Here is a 19,047-nt window from a genome sequence, read left to right as displayed (position 1 = left end):
CCGGGGACATCCAGCAGTACAGATCTCCTGCCCCCTTCCCCCTTTGTTTGACTGATTGGGGGAGGCTCGAGAGTTGCGGTCGGGCGGCCGTCACCCAGTTTTTTTAAAAAAACTGCGCATTTATGTTTCACAGGGTGCGAAAGAAGGGCTTTGCATGTTTATACAATATGCATGTGTGCTTGGGCCCAGGGTCTTTTGCCTCACCATCCCCACTACTGACTCCCTGTTGCTACTCAGCTTCAAAGGGGGGGGAAAGTGTCCCCAGATTCATTGAAAAAAATCTGGTAACCATACCCTAGCATGGGTACATAGCAAGCTGCTTAATCCCAAATAGTTGGCCCATCTACACTGAGTGCCAGCAGCTCTCCAGGGTTTCAAGTGCAGGTTTCTTCCTGCCCTACCAGCAGATCTGCATGTAAAGCAGATCTTCTACCACTGAGCTAAAGCCCTTTCCAGTGGCAGCCTCTGTTTACATGTATGTTTATTAGTGGACCCCACAAGAGATTTGCAAAACCACACAAACATTCCTGGTCCTGTTATAAGGTCATGGGAGGGATGGAGGAGCTTGAAGATGTTGCAAAAGAAGCTTCAAAAAAACCAGCCGCTGTTTCTCAATCTAATTTGAAAAAGAATGTTCAGTATGTTTTGATTGATCCGTTCTATTATCACACATTTTATGAATACCTTTCTTAATCGGGAGTTTGAAACATCCGAGCCAAAAAAGTAAAAATAAAAATGGCAGTATCCTAGAGGTGATGAAAGACTTTTTTCAAATAGCTGGTATATTTTAACTTCTGACTCAAGGTTATGAGGCAGACAATGATAGCAGGTGGGCAGTCTCATTTATCAGCTTCCTTTGGGTGCCTAAAATACAGGCGAGAAATAAATCTGAAATAAATCATTAAAAGCAACCATTTTCACAGTATGAGCAAAATATTAGCTGGCCCAGCCCACTGAAATAGTAACAAGCTTCCTACTTGACACTCCTGCATTGCAGTGGGTTGGACTAGATGTCTCTCAGTGTCCGTCCCAACTCTACAGTTATATGATTCTATGATTCCTCTCCTCTGTTATTGGTTATTATTTAGAGCAATGTAAATAATTAAAGCTTGTATTAACCACTATTCATGGCAGTTTTTAAAAAAAACACACAGAGAGAGAGAGCACTCCATGAATGTCTTAGTATCACACCATACATTTAAAGCACATGTCCCCACTGCAAACAATTCTAGGAATTTTAATTTAACCCTCACAGAGCTCGAACTCCAAGCATCCTTAACAAACTTTGGTTCGCAGGATTCTTTGGGGAAAGGTATGAGCTTTAAATGTATGGTGTGCACTCAGCCTCAAATTTTAAAAGTAGCTATATAGATTTAAAGTCCTGAGTCTTGTAGCTTTCTTCACAGCTTGTGGTGGAACCTCTGGGTTTATTTAGATTTTTAATTCGTTCCGGAGGTCCATTCTTAACCTGAAACTGTTCTTAACCTGAAGCACCACTTTAGCTAATGGGGTCTCCGGCTGCTGCCGTGCCGCCGGAGCACGATTTCTGTTCTCATCCTGAAGCAAAGTTCTTAACCCGAGGTACTATTTCTGGGTTAGCGGAGTCTGTAACCTGAAGCGTATGTAACCCGAGGTACCACTGTACCACTCAAAGCACATTATTTCCCTCAAAGAATTCTGGGTGCTGCAGCTAATTAAGGTTAGCCTATAATTTTAAATATAATTAGTTAGGCTTTTAAAACTAACACAACAACAACCCACCAACAGTGTAAAAGTGTCTCAGCCATAAGCTAGCACTTAATGCAAGTGGTCATCTGACCAAGCAAAGTTTGATCAGATCAGTACCACCCAAATCTGTTTAAAATGGCACCCACCTCCAAAGTTACAATCATCGTATCCATTTTTTAAAAGAAGGTTAGATGACGAGTCAGCACTGGATTTAGGGCAGTGCAGGTGCTTCTGCTGCACAGAGCGCTTAGCTGGGGGCACAAAATAATAATAATAATAATAATAATAATAATAATAATAATAATAATAATACCTATATTTATACAGGGGCGCGGGTGGAGCTGTGGGTTAAACCACAAAGCCTACGACTTGCCGATCAGAAGGTCGGCAGTTTGAATCCACGTGACGGGGTGAGCGCCCGTTGCTCAGTCCCTGCTCCTGCCAACCTAGCAGTTTGAAAGCACATCAAAGTGCAAGTAGATAAATAGGAACCGCTCCAGCGGGAAGGTAAATGGTGTTTCCGTGCGCTGTTCTGGTTCACCAGAAGTGGCTTAGTCATGCTGGCCACATGACCCGGAAGCTGTACGCCAGCTCCCTCAGCCAATAAAGCGAGATGAGCGTCGCAACCCCAGAGTCGTCCGCAACTGGACCTAATGGTCAGGGTCCCTTTACCTTTTTACTATATTTATACAGGTACCTACTCAAAGTTGTGGTGATGCCACCTTTTGTCCTCCCTCAGAGTAAGGTAAAAGCTAAAGGACCCCTGGACGGTTATGTCCAGTCAAAGGCGACTGTGGGGTTGCGACGCTCATCTTGCTTCAGGCTGAGGGAGCCAGCGTTTGTCCACAGACAGCTTTCCAGATCTTATGGCCAGGCTGAGGGAGCCAGCTGAGGCCCTCAGGCTGAGGGAGCCAGCGTTTGTCCACAGACAGCTTTCCAGATCTTATGACTAAACTGCTTCTGGTGCAATGGAACACTGTGACAGAAACCAGAGCGCACGGAAACGCTGTTTACCTTCCTGCCACAGCGGTACCTATTTATCTACTAGCACTGGGATGCTTTTGAACTGCTAGGTTGGCAGGAGCTGGGACAGAGCAACGGGAGCTCACCCCATTGCTGGGATTCAAATCGCCGGCCTTCTGATTGGCAAGCCCAAGAGGCTCAGTGGTTTAGACCACAGCACCACCCACGTTGCTCAGAGTGCCATGTTACCAAAGCACTCCTGGTTCAGTGCATGAGTGGGGAAGCATGCATCCCGCAAAGTGGGAAGTGGGGTTTTCCCTTGGTAGTGAGTTGCACGGTAAAGTGTAAAGACTCACTGCAGGTGGTGAAACTGACATAAAGCATCTCCAGAGTTTGCTTTCAGCCTCGTCTGTTTCAGCTGCAGTGCAGTGGGGGAAGAGATGTGTCAATCTGATGGAACAGGCTATATCCAATCAGGTGCCTGCGATCGAAGTGCATTTCAAAAAGCACCCAAACAGCAATGGCTGTGCCAGTTTGTTTCTCAACTGCTTTGAAAAAAGGCAGCTATCTGTGCAGCAGAAGCACTTCCTTGTGGTGTTGAGCTAAAAATTTCTCCTGCATTTTTCAACCACTCCCAATCCATGAATGAGAAAAGGAATTGCATTCGGGAATTATGAATGGGGGAGGAGAATTCAGTGAAATTATCATGCATGGGGTCCAGAGCTTCTTTTTGTGCTTACCTCACTCTTAAGGTGCCCAAGGGGTGTTTGTGAGTGTCCTTTCTTTTCTTTTACAACTGATCTCTCCTCCAGCCTTCCTGGGTGCCTTGAACTGGGATGAAAACAAACTTTGCATCTTTCAAAATTGCTTATGAAACATCACACAATTTGTTGTTTTGTGCTCTCATTGTAGTGAGCCCACATGGAGCACAATTCCATGAGTGTTTGTGGGATTAAGATGCCCCGAAGCATATATTATTTTTTTTAATTAAAAATATATATCTTTTTTTGGTATTAATAAATACTGTTTCACTTTACATAAGCAATCCCCTTTCCACATACACAAATGTTACATACCTGTAGTAAAGTTAGGTGAAATCCCATAAATCCAAATGTGTTATTGTTTATATGGCTGGAATTCATGTTGCAGAACCCACAGAGAAGTTTTTGAAAACAACTACAAAATCTTATGAAAGAGCATCAAAATTAATAAGGAGAATGAGAGAACGAGATGCGAAGTGGGATGGGGCCAATAATTTGTGAAAAATAAACGAAGCAAGATGACAGCGCAAATTACATCAATTGCCATGACACCCTCAGCTGGGCTTTTCTAAAAGCATGGGAAAGTGAGGAAGTTGTCTACTGTGTGCCTGGCTACTGTACATTTTTTTTTTTAAAAAAAGCAATCAGTGTGAAAATATTTTAAAAGTCCTTTGGTGTGACCTGATTCCTACTTTACTAGCAGTTGCAGTACTGCCTCCTGTCCATCTGGGGCAATAGAGGAGCCTAAGCACAGCAGAGAAGCAGGCCAACACTGACTTCTTCTGGCATGCTGCTGTGGTAGCAGAAGAGTAAAGTGCAAAGCCTATCTCGAGACCTCCTAGAGTGCCACACAAGGCCCTTTAAATTTCAGTGTTTCAATCTTAGCTGGAGCTGATCTTTCAGAACGCAGCTCCCCTGCCAGCAAGAGGTCTTATTTCATGAATGGTGCCAGCGATTTATGTAGACATTTCCACTCTGCTTCTCTTTATAAATAAATTGAAAGCGGCGTACATAATTGCACACACATCAAAACGATAAGTTCACCAATAAAAAAACAACAACAGCCACCCCAAAGTCACTGAAAACAGTATAATGTAATTAGGAGTAGGTTAAAACAAGTTCAGAATCAGGATGATAGAAACATTAAGCCACAGTAACAACTGGATAGAATAAAGCGGTCTTAGTTAGTCACAGATATGAAGCTTGAAAGAGACGGAGTCAAGCCGGGAGGGGAATCTGAGGTTCTCCAGATGTTGCTGAGCTCTTGTGAAGCTCAGTGCCCATTGGAACTGGTAGGGCAGAAGGCAGGGAGGTCAGCAGTAGGTGGCGCCAGAGAAAATGATGGGCAGAGTCAACTAGTTCTGGTTCAGCCCTCCTCCCTGCTGAGTTCTACAAGGGAGAATAAGGAGGAGGACCATGCCAGCCACGGCCACCAGCTAAATTAGTTGCGAGGTTTACCCAGACAAAGCCCTCCAAAATTAATGACTCTAACTTAGTCACAGCCATTCATTTCACTGTGAGTAAAATTTAGGATGTAAAGAAGGAGATAGGCAGGTAAGGGCTGGCTGGGGACAGACTACACTTGGCAGGGCACTGCTCTACTCACCCTAGTAGACCAACCTCTCCTGCTGGACTCCATCATCTCTGACCATTGGCCATGCTGGCTGGGGCTAATGGGAGTCCAAAATATCTGGAAGGCACCAGGTTGGGAGGGCTGGCTTACATCTATACACTGACTGGCCTCCATCTTGGAACCCAATGCAGCATACATGGAACCACTCAGGGAATGAGCACACCCTCATCCATTTAGTTTTTCGCCAGGTAATCATATCATGGGCCTTCAAACCATGACTGGTTTAGTCATGACTGAATCTCGATCCAACCCAAAGCCTTTGCCATCACAGCAACCCTATCGAACAAGCAATTTAGTCCCATTTCACAGATGGTGGACTGAGAATGAGAGACAAAGGCAAACAATGAGCCTACAGTAGAAGTGGGATTTGAACCCTCGCCATCTCGGGACCACACTATTTCTCAAACAATATTTCTCTACAGTAGTAGCTGGGAGTGGGCCTGCTGTAAGATTTTTCTGGGTTGTATACAGTCAGTGAAGATTTTATTTGGATACTGACTATATGTACTGTGCCTTAATAGTCTTATTTGGAGTTGGCTGAATCCCTTCTGTTTCTCCATAAACCAAAACAGTCACGCTTTCTTCACTTTCCTAATATTGCTCTGCCCTCTAGTGGTCCTAAGTATTAATATATATATATTTAGACAACATTCTCGTCCGCAGAACTGAACTTCACTGAAATGTCGAGATGTGCAAAGAGGTGTGCTGAATGTGGCAAAATATATTTCCACTTAAAATGGCTTCTTTAATCTTTTCTCAGGTGTGTAGGAGCCGCAGATGACAGCGACACACACAACATATGCATCCCATCCCCCACTTTATATATGCTGCTTCTTAATTTCTCTGCTCAAAACATCTCAGAGTTTACAATAACAGGTTGCAACCCAACCTCTATCCATTTAAAATGGTGGGAGTCAGCCCTCTTCAATGCCATGGGACTTCCTTCTGAGCACAATGTGGCACTAATTCTGCCTTGAAAATGAACTTCAACATACATCCTGACATTTCAACGATATTTCAAGCAGTTGCATATAAAGGTATGTGCAGGTGTGACCTCAGTATCTGCTGGCAGGTGACCGGGCCCCTTCAATACATTTCCGAGCACAATTCAAAGTGTTGGTGCTGACCTTTAAAGCCCTAAATGACCTCGGCTCAGTATACCTGAAGGAGCATCTCCACCCCCATCGTTCAGCCTGGACACTGAGGTCCAGCTCCAAAGACCTTCTGGTGGTTCCCTCCCTGTGAGAATTGAGGTTACAAAGAACCAGGCAGAGGGCCTTCTCGGTAGTGGCACCTGCTCTGTGGAATGCCCTCCCATCAGATATGAAGGAAATAAACAACTATCTGACTTTTAGAAGACATCTGAAGGCAGCCCTGGTTAGGGAAGTTTTTAATATTTGAAGTTTTATTCTGTTTTTACGGTTCTGTTGAAAGCCACCCAGAGTGGCTGGGAAAACCCAGCCAGATGGGTGGGGTAGAAATAATAAATTCTTATTCAATTATTATATTATGATCAATATTGAGAAGGCAGAGGAGGCTGAATTTGGAGCCAAACGTGGTGTGGTTCAGTGGCTGGCTCTTCCTGAGCATGAGAGAAGAATCTGAGCTGCATTAGGTACTGCTCTCAGTCTCATCCCAACAATGTGGTGTTGTGCTTGCAATGCATGTTGTGCATTTTCACCATGACATCACACACATGTGACGCACACACTTGGGCTCCACAAATCTTGGGCACAAGATGGTGCCTTTGATTGACAACTGTACTTTATCACACACCAAGGCCATGACTCATATTACATTTGCTATGCCACTAGAACAGTGTCCCCCTTCCCTTCCGAGTGATTATGTTATGTGTCTCCATTAACCCCAAACTCTGAGATCCATTTTGTTCCTGTCCCAGCTGCAACGGGAGCAACCTTTTGCATAAGAGTCCAGCAAAGAGGTTATCCTTCAGAACAAATTTCCAAAGAAGCAACAAAGCCTGGTATCAAATTGTTCTGGAGACAGCCTCCGCGTTCAAAATATTAAGCCACAGAATAACATCTGAAGATTGGCCGCTGAGCTTTTGGGAATGAGTTCCTGTTCTGACAGTTCATCATACTGACTGGGTCTGACATTCTTCCTTGAACAAAAGAAAATATATCAGTACATATAATTCAATTTAATCACTGCGCTGAGGCAAAATCTGTGCACTCCAAGACAGCAATTGCTATTCTCTCAGGCTACTAAGAAGCATGATGATCTGAAAACAATTGGAAAGGAACTCTCTAAAATGCCAGATCAGGCCCAAAAGGATTTGGACATCTGCCTCCTGTCTCCTAACACTCATCAAGACAGTCAATTTTGTGTATGGGCTCCGTTCAGCTTCTGAGCTGTTTTTCAAGTCTATTTTTCTTTCAGGTTTGCCATGCCAATGTAATATAAGTGAGAGACACATAGCCAAAAGATTCATCTGGCTGTTTCCAGTCATTGTGTGACCTTCACCTCTGCAGCCCTTGGCGATGTGCACCCTTCCTTAATGCCCCTGCAAAGTGGCACTAGCACAAAGGATCTCTAAAATTAGTGCTATGCTGAAATACACCCTTCAGATGGCAAAAGTTTTCTTCCCCCGAGAAAGAGGTTTCCATTTTTCTGTCTCCTCTCTTTAGAGGTTTGGAGCTTGCCTTATGGCTGAGAGATGGCCAAAGATTATGTGGGCATTTTTTCTTTCCAGTAAACATTCCTGATCGGAAAAAGCCTGCATGGGAGGAGTTAGACCTAAGGGACATTACTCAGTGCTAGAGCAATGCAGAAGGCCTCAGGTTCAACCCCTAGGATTTCCAAGCAAGACCAGGAGAGACCTGGAGCTTTGATCAATGCATGAGCACCTGGGGAGGCTGCAGGGATGCTCCCATGGCAGGGGTGTGGTACGCTTGCGGTGGTGGCAATTGTGGTTGCCCACAGCAGCGGAGTGGGAGTGGAGAGATGGTATCGGTGGTGAGTAGCATACTCCTCAAGCCCAGATCTACTGCCTGAGGTGACCACCTCACATCGCCTCATAGTCGAGCCAGTCCTGGCTGCTGCTGTGCCTCAACTTAGATCAGGTTGTGACCCAGTAGTGTGTCCAACCCATCTGTTGAAAGCCAATATTTTAACATCCCCTCCCTTCTCTGAGGGAAGAGACTTTCCCTTTTATTTTTTGCAGCCTACTTGGAAACCAAGCTGGTAGGAGGAGGCAGAGGAGATGAGACATCCATTCCTCTTCTCTCACCCTGATCACTTGCCTATATGGAATTCCTGATCACCTATGAATACCAGGCAAGTAGTTAAACACAAGGCTGATCTCTCCCTCCTTCCCTGTCAGGATGCTGTCAGCAGCTCCTGGATGGTTGCTCAGGAACATACAAAGACAAGGAAAAGTTTCTTACCGTCCTTTTTTATTTCAATATTTACAGAGAGAGGCCATAGAACCCAGCCTCTTGGATAATGGCATTTGTCCTGAGTGAATCTCCACCCCCCCGACTCTCCCACTTCCTCATTTGTACGGGTGCTGCTATGTGCCCTCTGTCTTTGAGCTCTTTGCTCTCCTATTTTTAAGGCTCGCCGGGTTCTGGGAGATGGAAGGTCTGGGATCCTTTCTAATACACTGTGTAAGCCAGCTGCCGCTAAAGACACTGTGTCCATCTGCTGTCATCTCCTTGGCGCTTCTGCCTCCTCCTCTCCCATGATTTCCCAACTTTCCCCCCTCATCTGCCTCTGAGCTGTGACCTCCCTCAACCCCCTGTTGGAAATGTATACTGCCTTCCTCTTCCTCCTCCCTGGAAGGGTCAGGCTGGGGAGGCCGTCTCCACGATTCCTCCTCTGTCCAGTCCCTGCCACTCCCTTCCCTTCCCAACATTCTTCACTTTTACTAAAAAGCAACAACCCTATTAGTGAGCCATGGCTTCGAGAAACAAACTATAAACAACCGTGGTCCATAACTGTTTACTACTGACATGTTCTACTCAGACTACTGAATTACTAAATAAGAGTGGCACAGTGGAAAAGCAAAGTAGTCTTTCAATGAGTCAAGTGCAGGATACAGCTTATTCCACTATAAACACAAGAGGTGAGATACAAAGGAACTGAGTGAATAAAAGTTAACAATTAAAAAAAATAAAAACCAGGTTCCTGTTTTTATTTTTAAATCAAATGTAGCTTGTTGTTTTCTTTTAAATAAAAACAAGGTCTTAAATGTAGATATAAGCATGCTAGCCTAGCCTTGCATTTAAGCACTAGCCTGGTAGGTGAAGATCATCAGGAATTCTATACAGGTGAGTGTCTGGGCTGGGGCAGGAGGTGATGAACTTTCAAAATGGAGACAGTTGAGATTGGACCAGTTCCCTAACCTGCTGTTTATGAGGCTCAGAGTGTATGAGATCAGAAGAGTTAGAGAACAAAGGTTTGTGGCTTTTAGGTCTTAACTGTAATAGAAATAGAGTTCTCATACTGTGATACCTGACAAGACCTCCCTCGGAAAGCACCAGCAATTGTTTAAGGAAAGAGTGAACTCTACCCTCTCTCCCAATTTACTTCTACTTTGGTGTGTGTTTTGGAAGGACGAGGTGGCAGAAGGCTAATCTGTCTCATCAGTTAGTGTAATGCAGAGAAATGCTACCCAAATCTGGAAAACACAAGTTTAGATGCTGGATTCTGATATCTGCAGGCAATGGGACTGCCAGGACTGCTCCCACCACTGGTATGAGAAGCGGTATACACACAACATCAGCCACAATCCATATCTATCCTGTTGTTTCTTATGAAATAGTCAAGCGTGCTTCAAAATAGGTTGAGAACAAGAATGCCCTAGCGGTGATATAAGTCGGTAATGCATAAACATCCTGTGTGTCACTGATGCGGGTTAATAATGTCTCTAACCCATCTTGGTACTCCAGATCTCAACTCCAGAAAACATCTGGACCCATCAAATTATTTCCCACTGCCAGCCCTGAATTTGAATTCTTTTAATTCAAATATCTCAAATCCAAAAAGTGACATGGTTAGCAGATCAATCGCTGGTTCGGCTAAGGAAATGACATTTTCTCTAACTGGGAAGTATTATGCTATGGGGATCTTCTATAAACCCTCTTGGGAAAGTTTATAGATCTGTTTGCCTATTCCTTTGTTTATCTGTCACCACTATTCTTTAGGCCTTTGTTTCTTTAGGCCTAGGTTCTCTTGCTCACACATTTCTCATTGCAAAAAAGTGGTGAGCAAGTGGGTGCTTGCTCACTTCACCCTCCCCAACACATTCCTGATGGTCTGGCCCCTGAAGTCTCCATGCTTTGGGGTGAAATATCTGCAGCAGGGAGCCAGCCCTACTCCATTCAGAACCCTGTGCAAGTAGAGTTCTTCATTACACAGCGAGACTCCATGAGAAGAGCTGGCTCCCCACGGCTGACATTAATCTCTCCTTAATGTCTCCTCACCCACGGAATGGGATCAACGTCTGAATAGGGCTGTTGGCACATGATTCTAGGTATATTCAGCCTTGCAAATCACTGGACAGCCAATGCATTATGAGACCCACATCAGGGTGTGGGTGCCGCACAACATGGGAGCCATGGGGGACAGAAACCCCCCATGGTTTGTTCCTGCAAGGTGGAGTAGTAACAGAATTGGCTGAATTTAAACCATCTTTCTTTCCTTTAGGTCTCCCAAGCTCTATGTACAGGATAAATTAGAAACTACTACAGTGGAAAAAAGAGCAACACTTCATCCCCACTGAATACCCAACTGTGAGACAGCGAGGCAAAGTTCTTGTGGGTCACTTTTTCAGTCTGCACCGTGAAAGTCCTCTCAGACTCTGCTGAGGTTACCTGCATTTTGCCAAAGGCAGAGGGAGTGGATTCTGGGAACTGAATTCTCATTGGAGAGATATCTTACAAAGTATGTTTGCTTTAGGTCCATTAAAATTATCCTCTCCCTCACGCCAGTTTTGGATTTTGTAGGTTTCGAAGATAAATGCTTTGGGTGGTGTTCAACTAAGATTTACCCTTTCTGTGCCCCTCTCTGGGAGAGCAGCCAGATAGCGGGCCTATCTATTGCACTGCTACTGCATGGAATTTAGCCATGAGGGAGCAGCCTCTGTAGTCTGGACTATAGCTCAATATTAGAGCATCTGCTTTGCATGCAGAAGGTCCCAGGCTTCTCCAGATAGGGCTGGAAAAGATTACCTGTGTGAAACCCTAGAAAACTGCCACCAATCAATGTAGACAATACTGAGCTCGATAGGACAGTGGTCTGACTTGGGATAAGGCAGCTTCCTGTGTTCCAGAGCACGACAGAATGAACACGGCCAAGTTAGACGTGCTAATTTCAGTGGGTCTGCTCTGAGTAAAAGTTAGTTGGATACCACCCTTCTGTTTTAAACCCTTTCAATGAAATTGCAGATAAGCGTGAGATAGAATTGCAGGGGGGAAGGTCCTGGGAGCAAGTCTACTTTTCTACACAGAGATTCCACCTCTCAAATCTTGCAACGAAAAACACTGTTTTCTGTCCCAGTCCGAGCACATTTTGAGTGGCGTGGGTCACAAATGCTGCCCGTGCATGGAATTCCTCCAACTTTGTCATTCCTCGGGAACCCATCTTTGAAGGAGAACTTCAACATTTCTTCCGTGTCTTTACCACTTTACTGTAATATCTGACAGGAATCCCAGAAGGCCCAATGAGGTAAACATCAAATAAGTAGACTGTGCCTGCTTCAAGCCCGCTGATGGTTTCGGTCGTCACAGCTCGCCGGAGATTGAGATCATGGAAGTATTTGCATAGCACCTTGTCGCCTTTTTGCCTTGACTCTGGCCCTGAGCACCTGTCAGCGTTCCTGGTTTCCATCCACACCTGGTCCTCCTCAATCTGTTTCTTGTAGACGCAGTACTTGCTCATCTGCTGTGTGCCCAGCCAGGCGATGGTGACCGAATTGCAAGTCCTCAGCTTGCTGAATGACTTGATTTTCAAACTCTCTGGCAAGACTGGGAAGAAAGGCCTGTGGAAGAGAGAGGACACCTGTACCTTCACAGATGCATTTGATGGTTCTGTGGAACCCAAGTGCACCAGGTAAAGGTCTCCCGGCCTTCCCTTCAGCATGAAGTGCCTCAAGCCAGCAAAGCTCTCTGACATGAGCACTTTCCCACCTCTGGCTATCTCGACTCGTATTTGGCCACTGCAAGACTGAAAAGCAAACTGAACCTGCTTTTGCACAGCCTGGTACTGCAGATCATGGAGAGCTTGCTTCCTCCCATCCAGGGTGAGCTGAATCACCTTCCCATCCTTTAGGATGATGACTTTGGGCTCTGGTTCCTCGAGGGTTCGGGCAAAGGTTCCAGTGTAGGCAGCACTGGCGTTGGTGAGGAAGTTGACCACAAACACATCAAAGTAATACTGAGTGCTGGGTCTCAGGTTGGTGACTGTGTAGGTCTTCTTGGTGCCAACACATATCTGCCTCACCTCCCCATTGCCAGCTTTGCTAACAAGGCTCAGTTCACCGTTGGGCGAGATCATCACTTGCTGAGGGTCCAGGACATACGGGGATTGTGAGAGCGCTAATGCTTGCTGCGACGTCACCCCAGAAGGTCTTAGGGCTGTTTCCGCTGCGCATAAGCTCTTGTAGTTATGCCTTTCATTTACCAGAAGACAATACTGGACATTTTCTTTGTGTTGCAGGGCTGTTGAACTCTGCTTCCAAGCTAGGGTTACTGTGGTGTGGCCAATGCCGACGACATCTATGCGTGGATCCATTGGGAGTTCTGGATACAGGTGCTCAGAAGTTGTGTCTGTTGTTAGATACACCGTGATTTGGGTGTCTCTTTCAATGGACAGGAATTCCAGCACATAGACAGCGGAATAGTAAGATGTCCCCATGTATGTCTCCACAGAATTGCCTCTGTAGCTGAAGAGAGTAGACACGGTCTTCATGGTCTTTGGAAACTTTAAGGCTTCCTGAACGTCCAAATCATCTGTCAATGACATATGGAAATGCAAAAATATTTTAAGTCACGCTTCTTTGGGGGATGGGCAGAAATGTTCAGCTAGGTTTGGAGAACATTTTTCAGACTGGAGGCCTTGTTCCCTTCTGGGTGTCAGGGACTGTGCAGAGGAGGAATGGTGGAGACCGCCTCCCCAGCTTGACCCTTCCAGGGAGAAGGAAGAGGAAGGCAGTTTAAATTTACAACAGGGGGTTGAGGGAGGTCACAGCTCAGAGGCAGATGAGGGGGAAAGTTGGGAAATCATGGGAGAGGAGGAGGAAGAAGCGCCAAGGAGATGATAGCTGATGGCCACAGTGTCTTTAGAAAGCATACCATACCCCCCTCCCAGAACCTGGCGAGCCTTGAAAGTAGGAGAGAAAAGAGCTCAAAGACAGAAGGCACATAGCAGCACCCATAAGAGAGACGATGAGAGTGACGAATGAGGAAGTGGGAGAGACTTGAGACAAATATACCAGTATTTTTTTCTGCTGTTGAGAAGGAAAAATAGAGCCGAGGGATGAATCAACCATTATGAATGGCTAGGTAACATTGATGACCCTCCTAATCCATGGCCTTGCATGCATCTCTTACCACGTGCTGCTTTTCCAAGGTAGTTTGCTGAAGTCTTGTGGACACGGATGCTCCACTCAATAGGGACATCGCACGGAGTCACTCTCACAGTGAACGGTGCAGAGGTCCTGCCTTTCTCTAAAACAAAATAGTACCTTGGAAAGAAGGGAGAAGAAGAGTCCTTGAGAGTCATTGTACACTGTAGGCATCCACTAGAAGGGACATCCCTAGCAAGTCCAAGAAGATGCACACAGCATCAATGAGCTCTTCCCATTCACAAGTCTGGGAACTACAGCAGTGGATACAGTGGGCAGGGGCTGTGCCACTCACCTGACACACCAAGTAACATCTCAGCTCAAATCTGCAGACAACTTCATAAAACTCACAGCAACCACACTCCCAGTAGAGGGCCTCTTGCAAACTACGGCTACACATGCACAAGTCTTTTATTTTGTGACTGCTGAGACCGTCTGGGAGATTTGTAACATTGTCTGATCACATAGTCGCATGCCTCACATCCAGACTTTGAGAAGGTAGAATTTGTTTTCAAATGCTTTGGATGGGAGATTTCTATGTGATTAATAAGGTGTTGTTTTTAATGTGAGCCCCACTTTTTAGCAAGGATACTTATAAAATGGATTTTGTAAGTCCATTTGGAATAAATATTTTAAAACTCAACCCGTTGCTTCAGCTGAGGATAGATGCCATATTTTAAAACCACAACCAATTATCCCAATTTATTCTTTTCACATTTACTGCCCCTCTGAGAGTTCTTCTATGTGCTCTTGCAGTCATGCTATACATTATGTAACCTGGTAGCATTTGCATGGCCTTGCTCCTCTTCCATTCTCTGCAGTGCCTGTGTCTGAAGCGAAGCAGCTGGCTTTCATGTATGAATATGCATTGGATTTACAGGTGCTAATGTGATGAATTGGTGTCTCGGGGGAATAGCAGAGAACTACTGGTGACAGAGCAGAGAACCTCCTTGCAAAAATGGTGATAATAGAGAACTTCACATTCAGCTGCATAATACTGTTACTTGTAGAAGCAATATATAATAGAAATATAATGAAAAACCATATATTTCTTCAGATGAGATCTCTGCATTGTAACCCACAATGGGAGGGTTCCAGTTAAGATTGCAGACAGTCGGCCACACTTTCCTTCAGGATATTATAAGTTGTTAGGGGCTCATGCAAGCCAGTTTCTTCTCTCTGCTTGCTTTTCTTTCCCAACTCTCACTCAGTTTTCTGTGGCTCCTATGAGATAACTGAGGAAGCTAACATTTGCAGGGTTTGTGTTTGGCATCACTGCATTCCTCAGGAATACGTCCCTCTAGACTTGGCTCCAATTAAGATTTGGCTCCCTTAAGTTCTGCATTCACAGGAATGATTCCCTCACCCCCAGTACAAATAGAGCTAGCACTTTGTCAGATGTGTGTCTGCTTATTTATTCTTGAAGCAAGCATATGTAAAGAGCACAGATCACTTTCATTTCAGGTTGAGGGTGTGGTATGGCTGCAAGAATTCGGATGAAATGAAAGGACATATAAGGCTCCCTTTACCTTTTAGGTATATCTTCCAAGAGGTGCACTGTGGTTTCCTTGCCATCTGCGAGAATAAATGTATGATAAAAGTTGAGGAGCTCACTCTTGAAGCTTTGCTGTATGCTGTGCACTACCTCTGTCGAATGGCAGAAGCACATGGCCAGGAGGAGCACTGGGGGCAGGCAAGCCTGGAACCCGGACATCGTGAGTGCTGCAACAAGCAAGGAACACATTAACAAGGCTGGAGAAGATTTCTTAAATTCTATACCATGCTATTGAGAAACTACAGATCACAGATGACAAATAGCTCAGCCAGACCCTATTTGAGTTGAGTTTCATATCTAAACATACAGCAGGACATCTACTGTGTGATGCCTCCTCTGGCTGTTCAAACATACCTATTTATTAAAGCTTTCCATGGCCTTTATCCCACTTGAATGGTTTCTAACTAATGCCGTTTTGACATGTTGTTTTTATTGGATTCGTGTGTGTGTGTGTGTGTGTGTGTGTGCATATGCATGCCAGACCCTCCAAGTGTCCCTATTTTCCAGGGACAGTCCCTGAATTAGAGAAGCCGTCCCGGTTTCTGATTTGATCCCGGAATGTCCCGCTTAGGACGTCCTATTTTCATTGGAGAAATGTTGGAGGGTATGGCACACACACACATATGCAGCACACATATGATAGAAAGACTGGTTTATAGGAAATTGTCTTATTGTACATCACCTTGGTATTATTTAAATGTGGGGCAATATGTCAATCTTTTGAAAGAAGGAAAACAATATTCATACCTTGGTGGTGATGATGATGATGATTAAAATGTATATACCGCCCTATACCTGCAGGTCTCAGGGTGGTTATAATAAAAGATCACAATATAAAAACACAAAATACATGATAAAAATACAAACAAAAACAGCCCAGTAAACCCCACTCCTGTCCCCAGCACATTTTAAAAGGGCATTGGATGTCAATCAGCCAAAGGCCTGGTTAAGGAGGAATGTTTTTGCCTGGCACTTAAAGGTGTATGATGAAACAACTGAGCCTCCCTGGGGATAGCATTCCACAAACGGGGAGCCACTGTGTTGTCATCCTCTCATGGAAGAGGCACATGAAGAAAGGCCTCAGAAGATGATCGCAGAGTTTGGGTAAGTTTATATGGAGGGAGGCGGTCCTTGAGGTATTGTGGTCCTGAGCCATTATTGGTTCCTAGGGGTGCTAAATATTTTCCAGCTTGTGGGCCATATTCCATTGCAGACTGGGTGCCCTGGGTTTTACAACATTGTCTTTGAATGGAACTTGGTTTGGGAATGTTTTGAACTAATTGTCTGGATGTGTCCCAAGGTAGATAGAAGAGCACTGGTGATAAGGTTAAATTATGGTTCTGTGTGTTGCTGTCAGGGAACTAGGCAGAGGGCCTTCTCGGTGGTGGCGCCCGCCCTGTGGAACGCCCTCCCATCAGATGTCAAAGAGATAAACTACCTGACATTTAGAAGACATCTGAAGGCAGCCCTGTTTAGGGAAGTTTTTTAATGTGTGACATTTTAATGTATTTTTAATCTTTGTTGGAAGCCGCCCAGAGTGGGCGGGGTACAAATAAATTATTATTATTATTATTATTATTATTATTATTATTATTATTATTATGTCACCTAGCATGAGTGATGTCACAGGCACTGTTCAATAGGCACTCCTGCAGACACATCCCAGGCAACACTTCCAACCATAACCGGTCCCACTTGCCATGGAAAAGAGCTGCATTTTCTATGGCAGAGTGCTGGGAATTTGCAATGTCTGGATGTTATATAACGAAGAAGCAAATGGCAGCACGTTTCTCACAACATAAACTGGTCATCTGGAAAGACCATTGATTTAATTGATTAAGAGAGAGAGAGAAAATAGAGCAGCGTATGGGTCAGAGTGGGGAAAACTGCCAACTTCTGACAACCATTGTAGCTGCAGAACAAAGTGTCGGTAGGTAGGGGGTGCTCTTAGAACAGTATCAATTTTGGGAGACAGCCTCCTTAAACTGAACTGTAACACACAGTCAATAAATTAGCAGATTTGATTCACGAACAGTGGTAGGAGAGAGAATAAGCCATAAATACAGAAGAACAAAGAAATGACGTTTATTATTTAGCAGGTGTGTTTTTTTTAAAGATCAGTAGATCAAATCCACTAACTGTTAGAATTCTGGTTAATATTTATGGCTTGAGTCTGTAGTAGTATCACTGCACTACATCTGAATTTGTAAGTCTGATCCTTGTCAGTGATGTATCGTAAGAACAGGCAATTTTCATCAGCCACAAAATGTGGCATCACATTCTGTCCTACACCTCAAAAGTGATAGCATTTATGTTGCCTTCAGGATTTAGGATGCCTTCATAAAATGTGAAGCAGGGAAGTAAATGGTTCATATATAAAAAAAAAACCTGTCCAAATATGAATGAATGATGCTTGCCAAATTCTTTTGCATCTCAGTCACCTCAATAAGAATAACAGTATATTAACATTCTCACTATGTACTGATATATTCCTTTGGCAGTTTGTTTGCTCAAACGATATCTTATAAAGTCAACATAAATACTCAAACTTCTAAATCGACATGAACTTTAGGTTTTCCATACTTTAAAGATAAACAGCGGTCACAGATTGCATTGATCCCCAAGCCTTCTTGCCTGGTAAAGACAGATATTGTAGGCTGACCCGAAATAGAATAGCATCCCCATAAACCTACAAACCTATAAACAGATTCTTGGCAGTGAAAATATATAAATAAATGCAAAATAAATTGAGAGGGAGAAACCCAACCATTTTACTGCACTTACCTTTAGACAGATGCTATCCTGGCAACTTTCTCTCTGTGCAGAAATCCAGATGAAACACTCTGACCCGGCCTTTTTGAGATCTTCGCTGGCAGTTGAAAAACACAACTGGGAAACCTGTTTTTATGGGACCGAACTGACTTTTCCATATGTTTCAAGCAGAAGGATTAAAAAAAATAAAAGCTTTTAGTTTTATAGGCGAAGAGAGAAAAGTTCTTTTGTTTTTCTTTAAGCCTCTGCAATATGGATCTCCTCAAAACCAAACGGTTCCCTTCCTATACCTCTTGTACTAATATATTACAACTTTGTATTTTGAGAGCAATTTTCTTCTTCTTCTTCCTTGTGGAAAGTGACAGGCAGGCAGCTCAGCTAGAAAGGAGCGCCATGCCCCACGGGTGGCTGCTTAGAGAGTGGGTCTTTGACAGAAATGCAAAAGCGTGTCTGTGTGGGAGGTGTGTGTGTGCTCATTTAACCCTTTTGTAGTACTAGGTAGCCTACAGCCTGGTTATGTCCCCGCATAATTTCAACTGGATGGGCAGGGACCTATTTACTTCTAAAGTGTTCTGCCACCAGAATTGCATCAGAGTCATTTGGAACTGGAGAGCTCACTGTTCTTTGACATTAAATATCAACAAATGTGAATAAATGGGTGGATTAAAAACAACAACACACACACACCTGTTGTATACATCTAAGCCCAAGCCTAAGGTTTGTAGAATGTGCACATAGGCTGGAGAATCAGCTGGAAATTAAGAAGACCCTGACAAGACAAAACTATCATATTAGAGAAAAACAAAAAGGTTTCGACCCCCGTGATTCAGAGCAATGACACTCCTAAAAGTCTATTGTGATAGCTTCAATAATAAAAAAAATGGGTTTATCAGACCTTTGGGAATTATATTTAATTAAAAGTTAAAATAATTTGCAGCTGGATTCTAAGCATCTAAGACCCATTTGTTCAATGGGACTTACTTCCAAATAAGTACACCTTATTATTATTATTATTATTATTTTATTAATTAATTAATTAAATTCCAGG

General features: G+C 44.1%; 1 protein-coding gene across 1 annotated transcript; it reads right to left on the bottom strand.

The window, feature by feature from the left end:
* Window positions 1-10,689: 10,689 nt before the first annotated feature.
* On the bottom strand, window positions 10,690-18,388 carry LOC310845366 (protein NDNF-like). The gene is made up of 4 exons (XM_083740448.1): window positions 18,012-18,388; window positions 15,202-15,394; window positions 13,659-13,792; window positions 10,690-13,058 (listed from the first exon to the last, which is right to left on the bottom strand). Exons 2-4 carry the CDS (start codon window positions 15,384-15,386, stop codon window positions 11,707-11,709), a joined length of 1,671 nt encoding a protein of 556 aa, XP_083596574.1. The 5' UTR covers window positions 15,387-15,394; window positions 18,012-18,388; the 3' UTR covers window positions 10,690-11,706.
* Between the last annotated feature and the right edge of the window lie 659 nt (window positions 18,389-19,047).

Source organism: Podarcis gaigeae (assembly GCF_964106915.1).
Source record: "Podarcis gaigeae genome assembly, chromosome: 5".
NCBI lineage: Eukaryota > Metazoa > Chordata > Lepidosauria > Squamata > Lacertidae > Podarcis > Podarcis gaigeae.
Note: the sequence above shows the minus strand (reverse complement) of the source record. Positions and strands in the feature narration are given on the sequence as shown.

Excerpts from the sequence above, each read along its gene's own strand:
- LOC310845366 (XM_083740448.1), bottom strand. The coding sequence starts at position 15,386 with ATGTCCGGGTTCCAGGCTTGCCTGCCCCCAGTGCTCCTCCTGGCCATG. Across the intron at positions 13,793-15,201 it reads TTGGAAGATATACCTAAAAG|GTACTATTTTGTTTTAGAGA; the intron begins GTAAAGGGAGCC and ends CTTCTTTCCAAG. Across the intron at positions 13,059-13,658 it reads CCTTGGAAAAGCAGCACGTG|ATGATTTGGACGTTCAGGAA; the intron begins GTAAGAGATGCA and ends TGTCATTGACAG.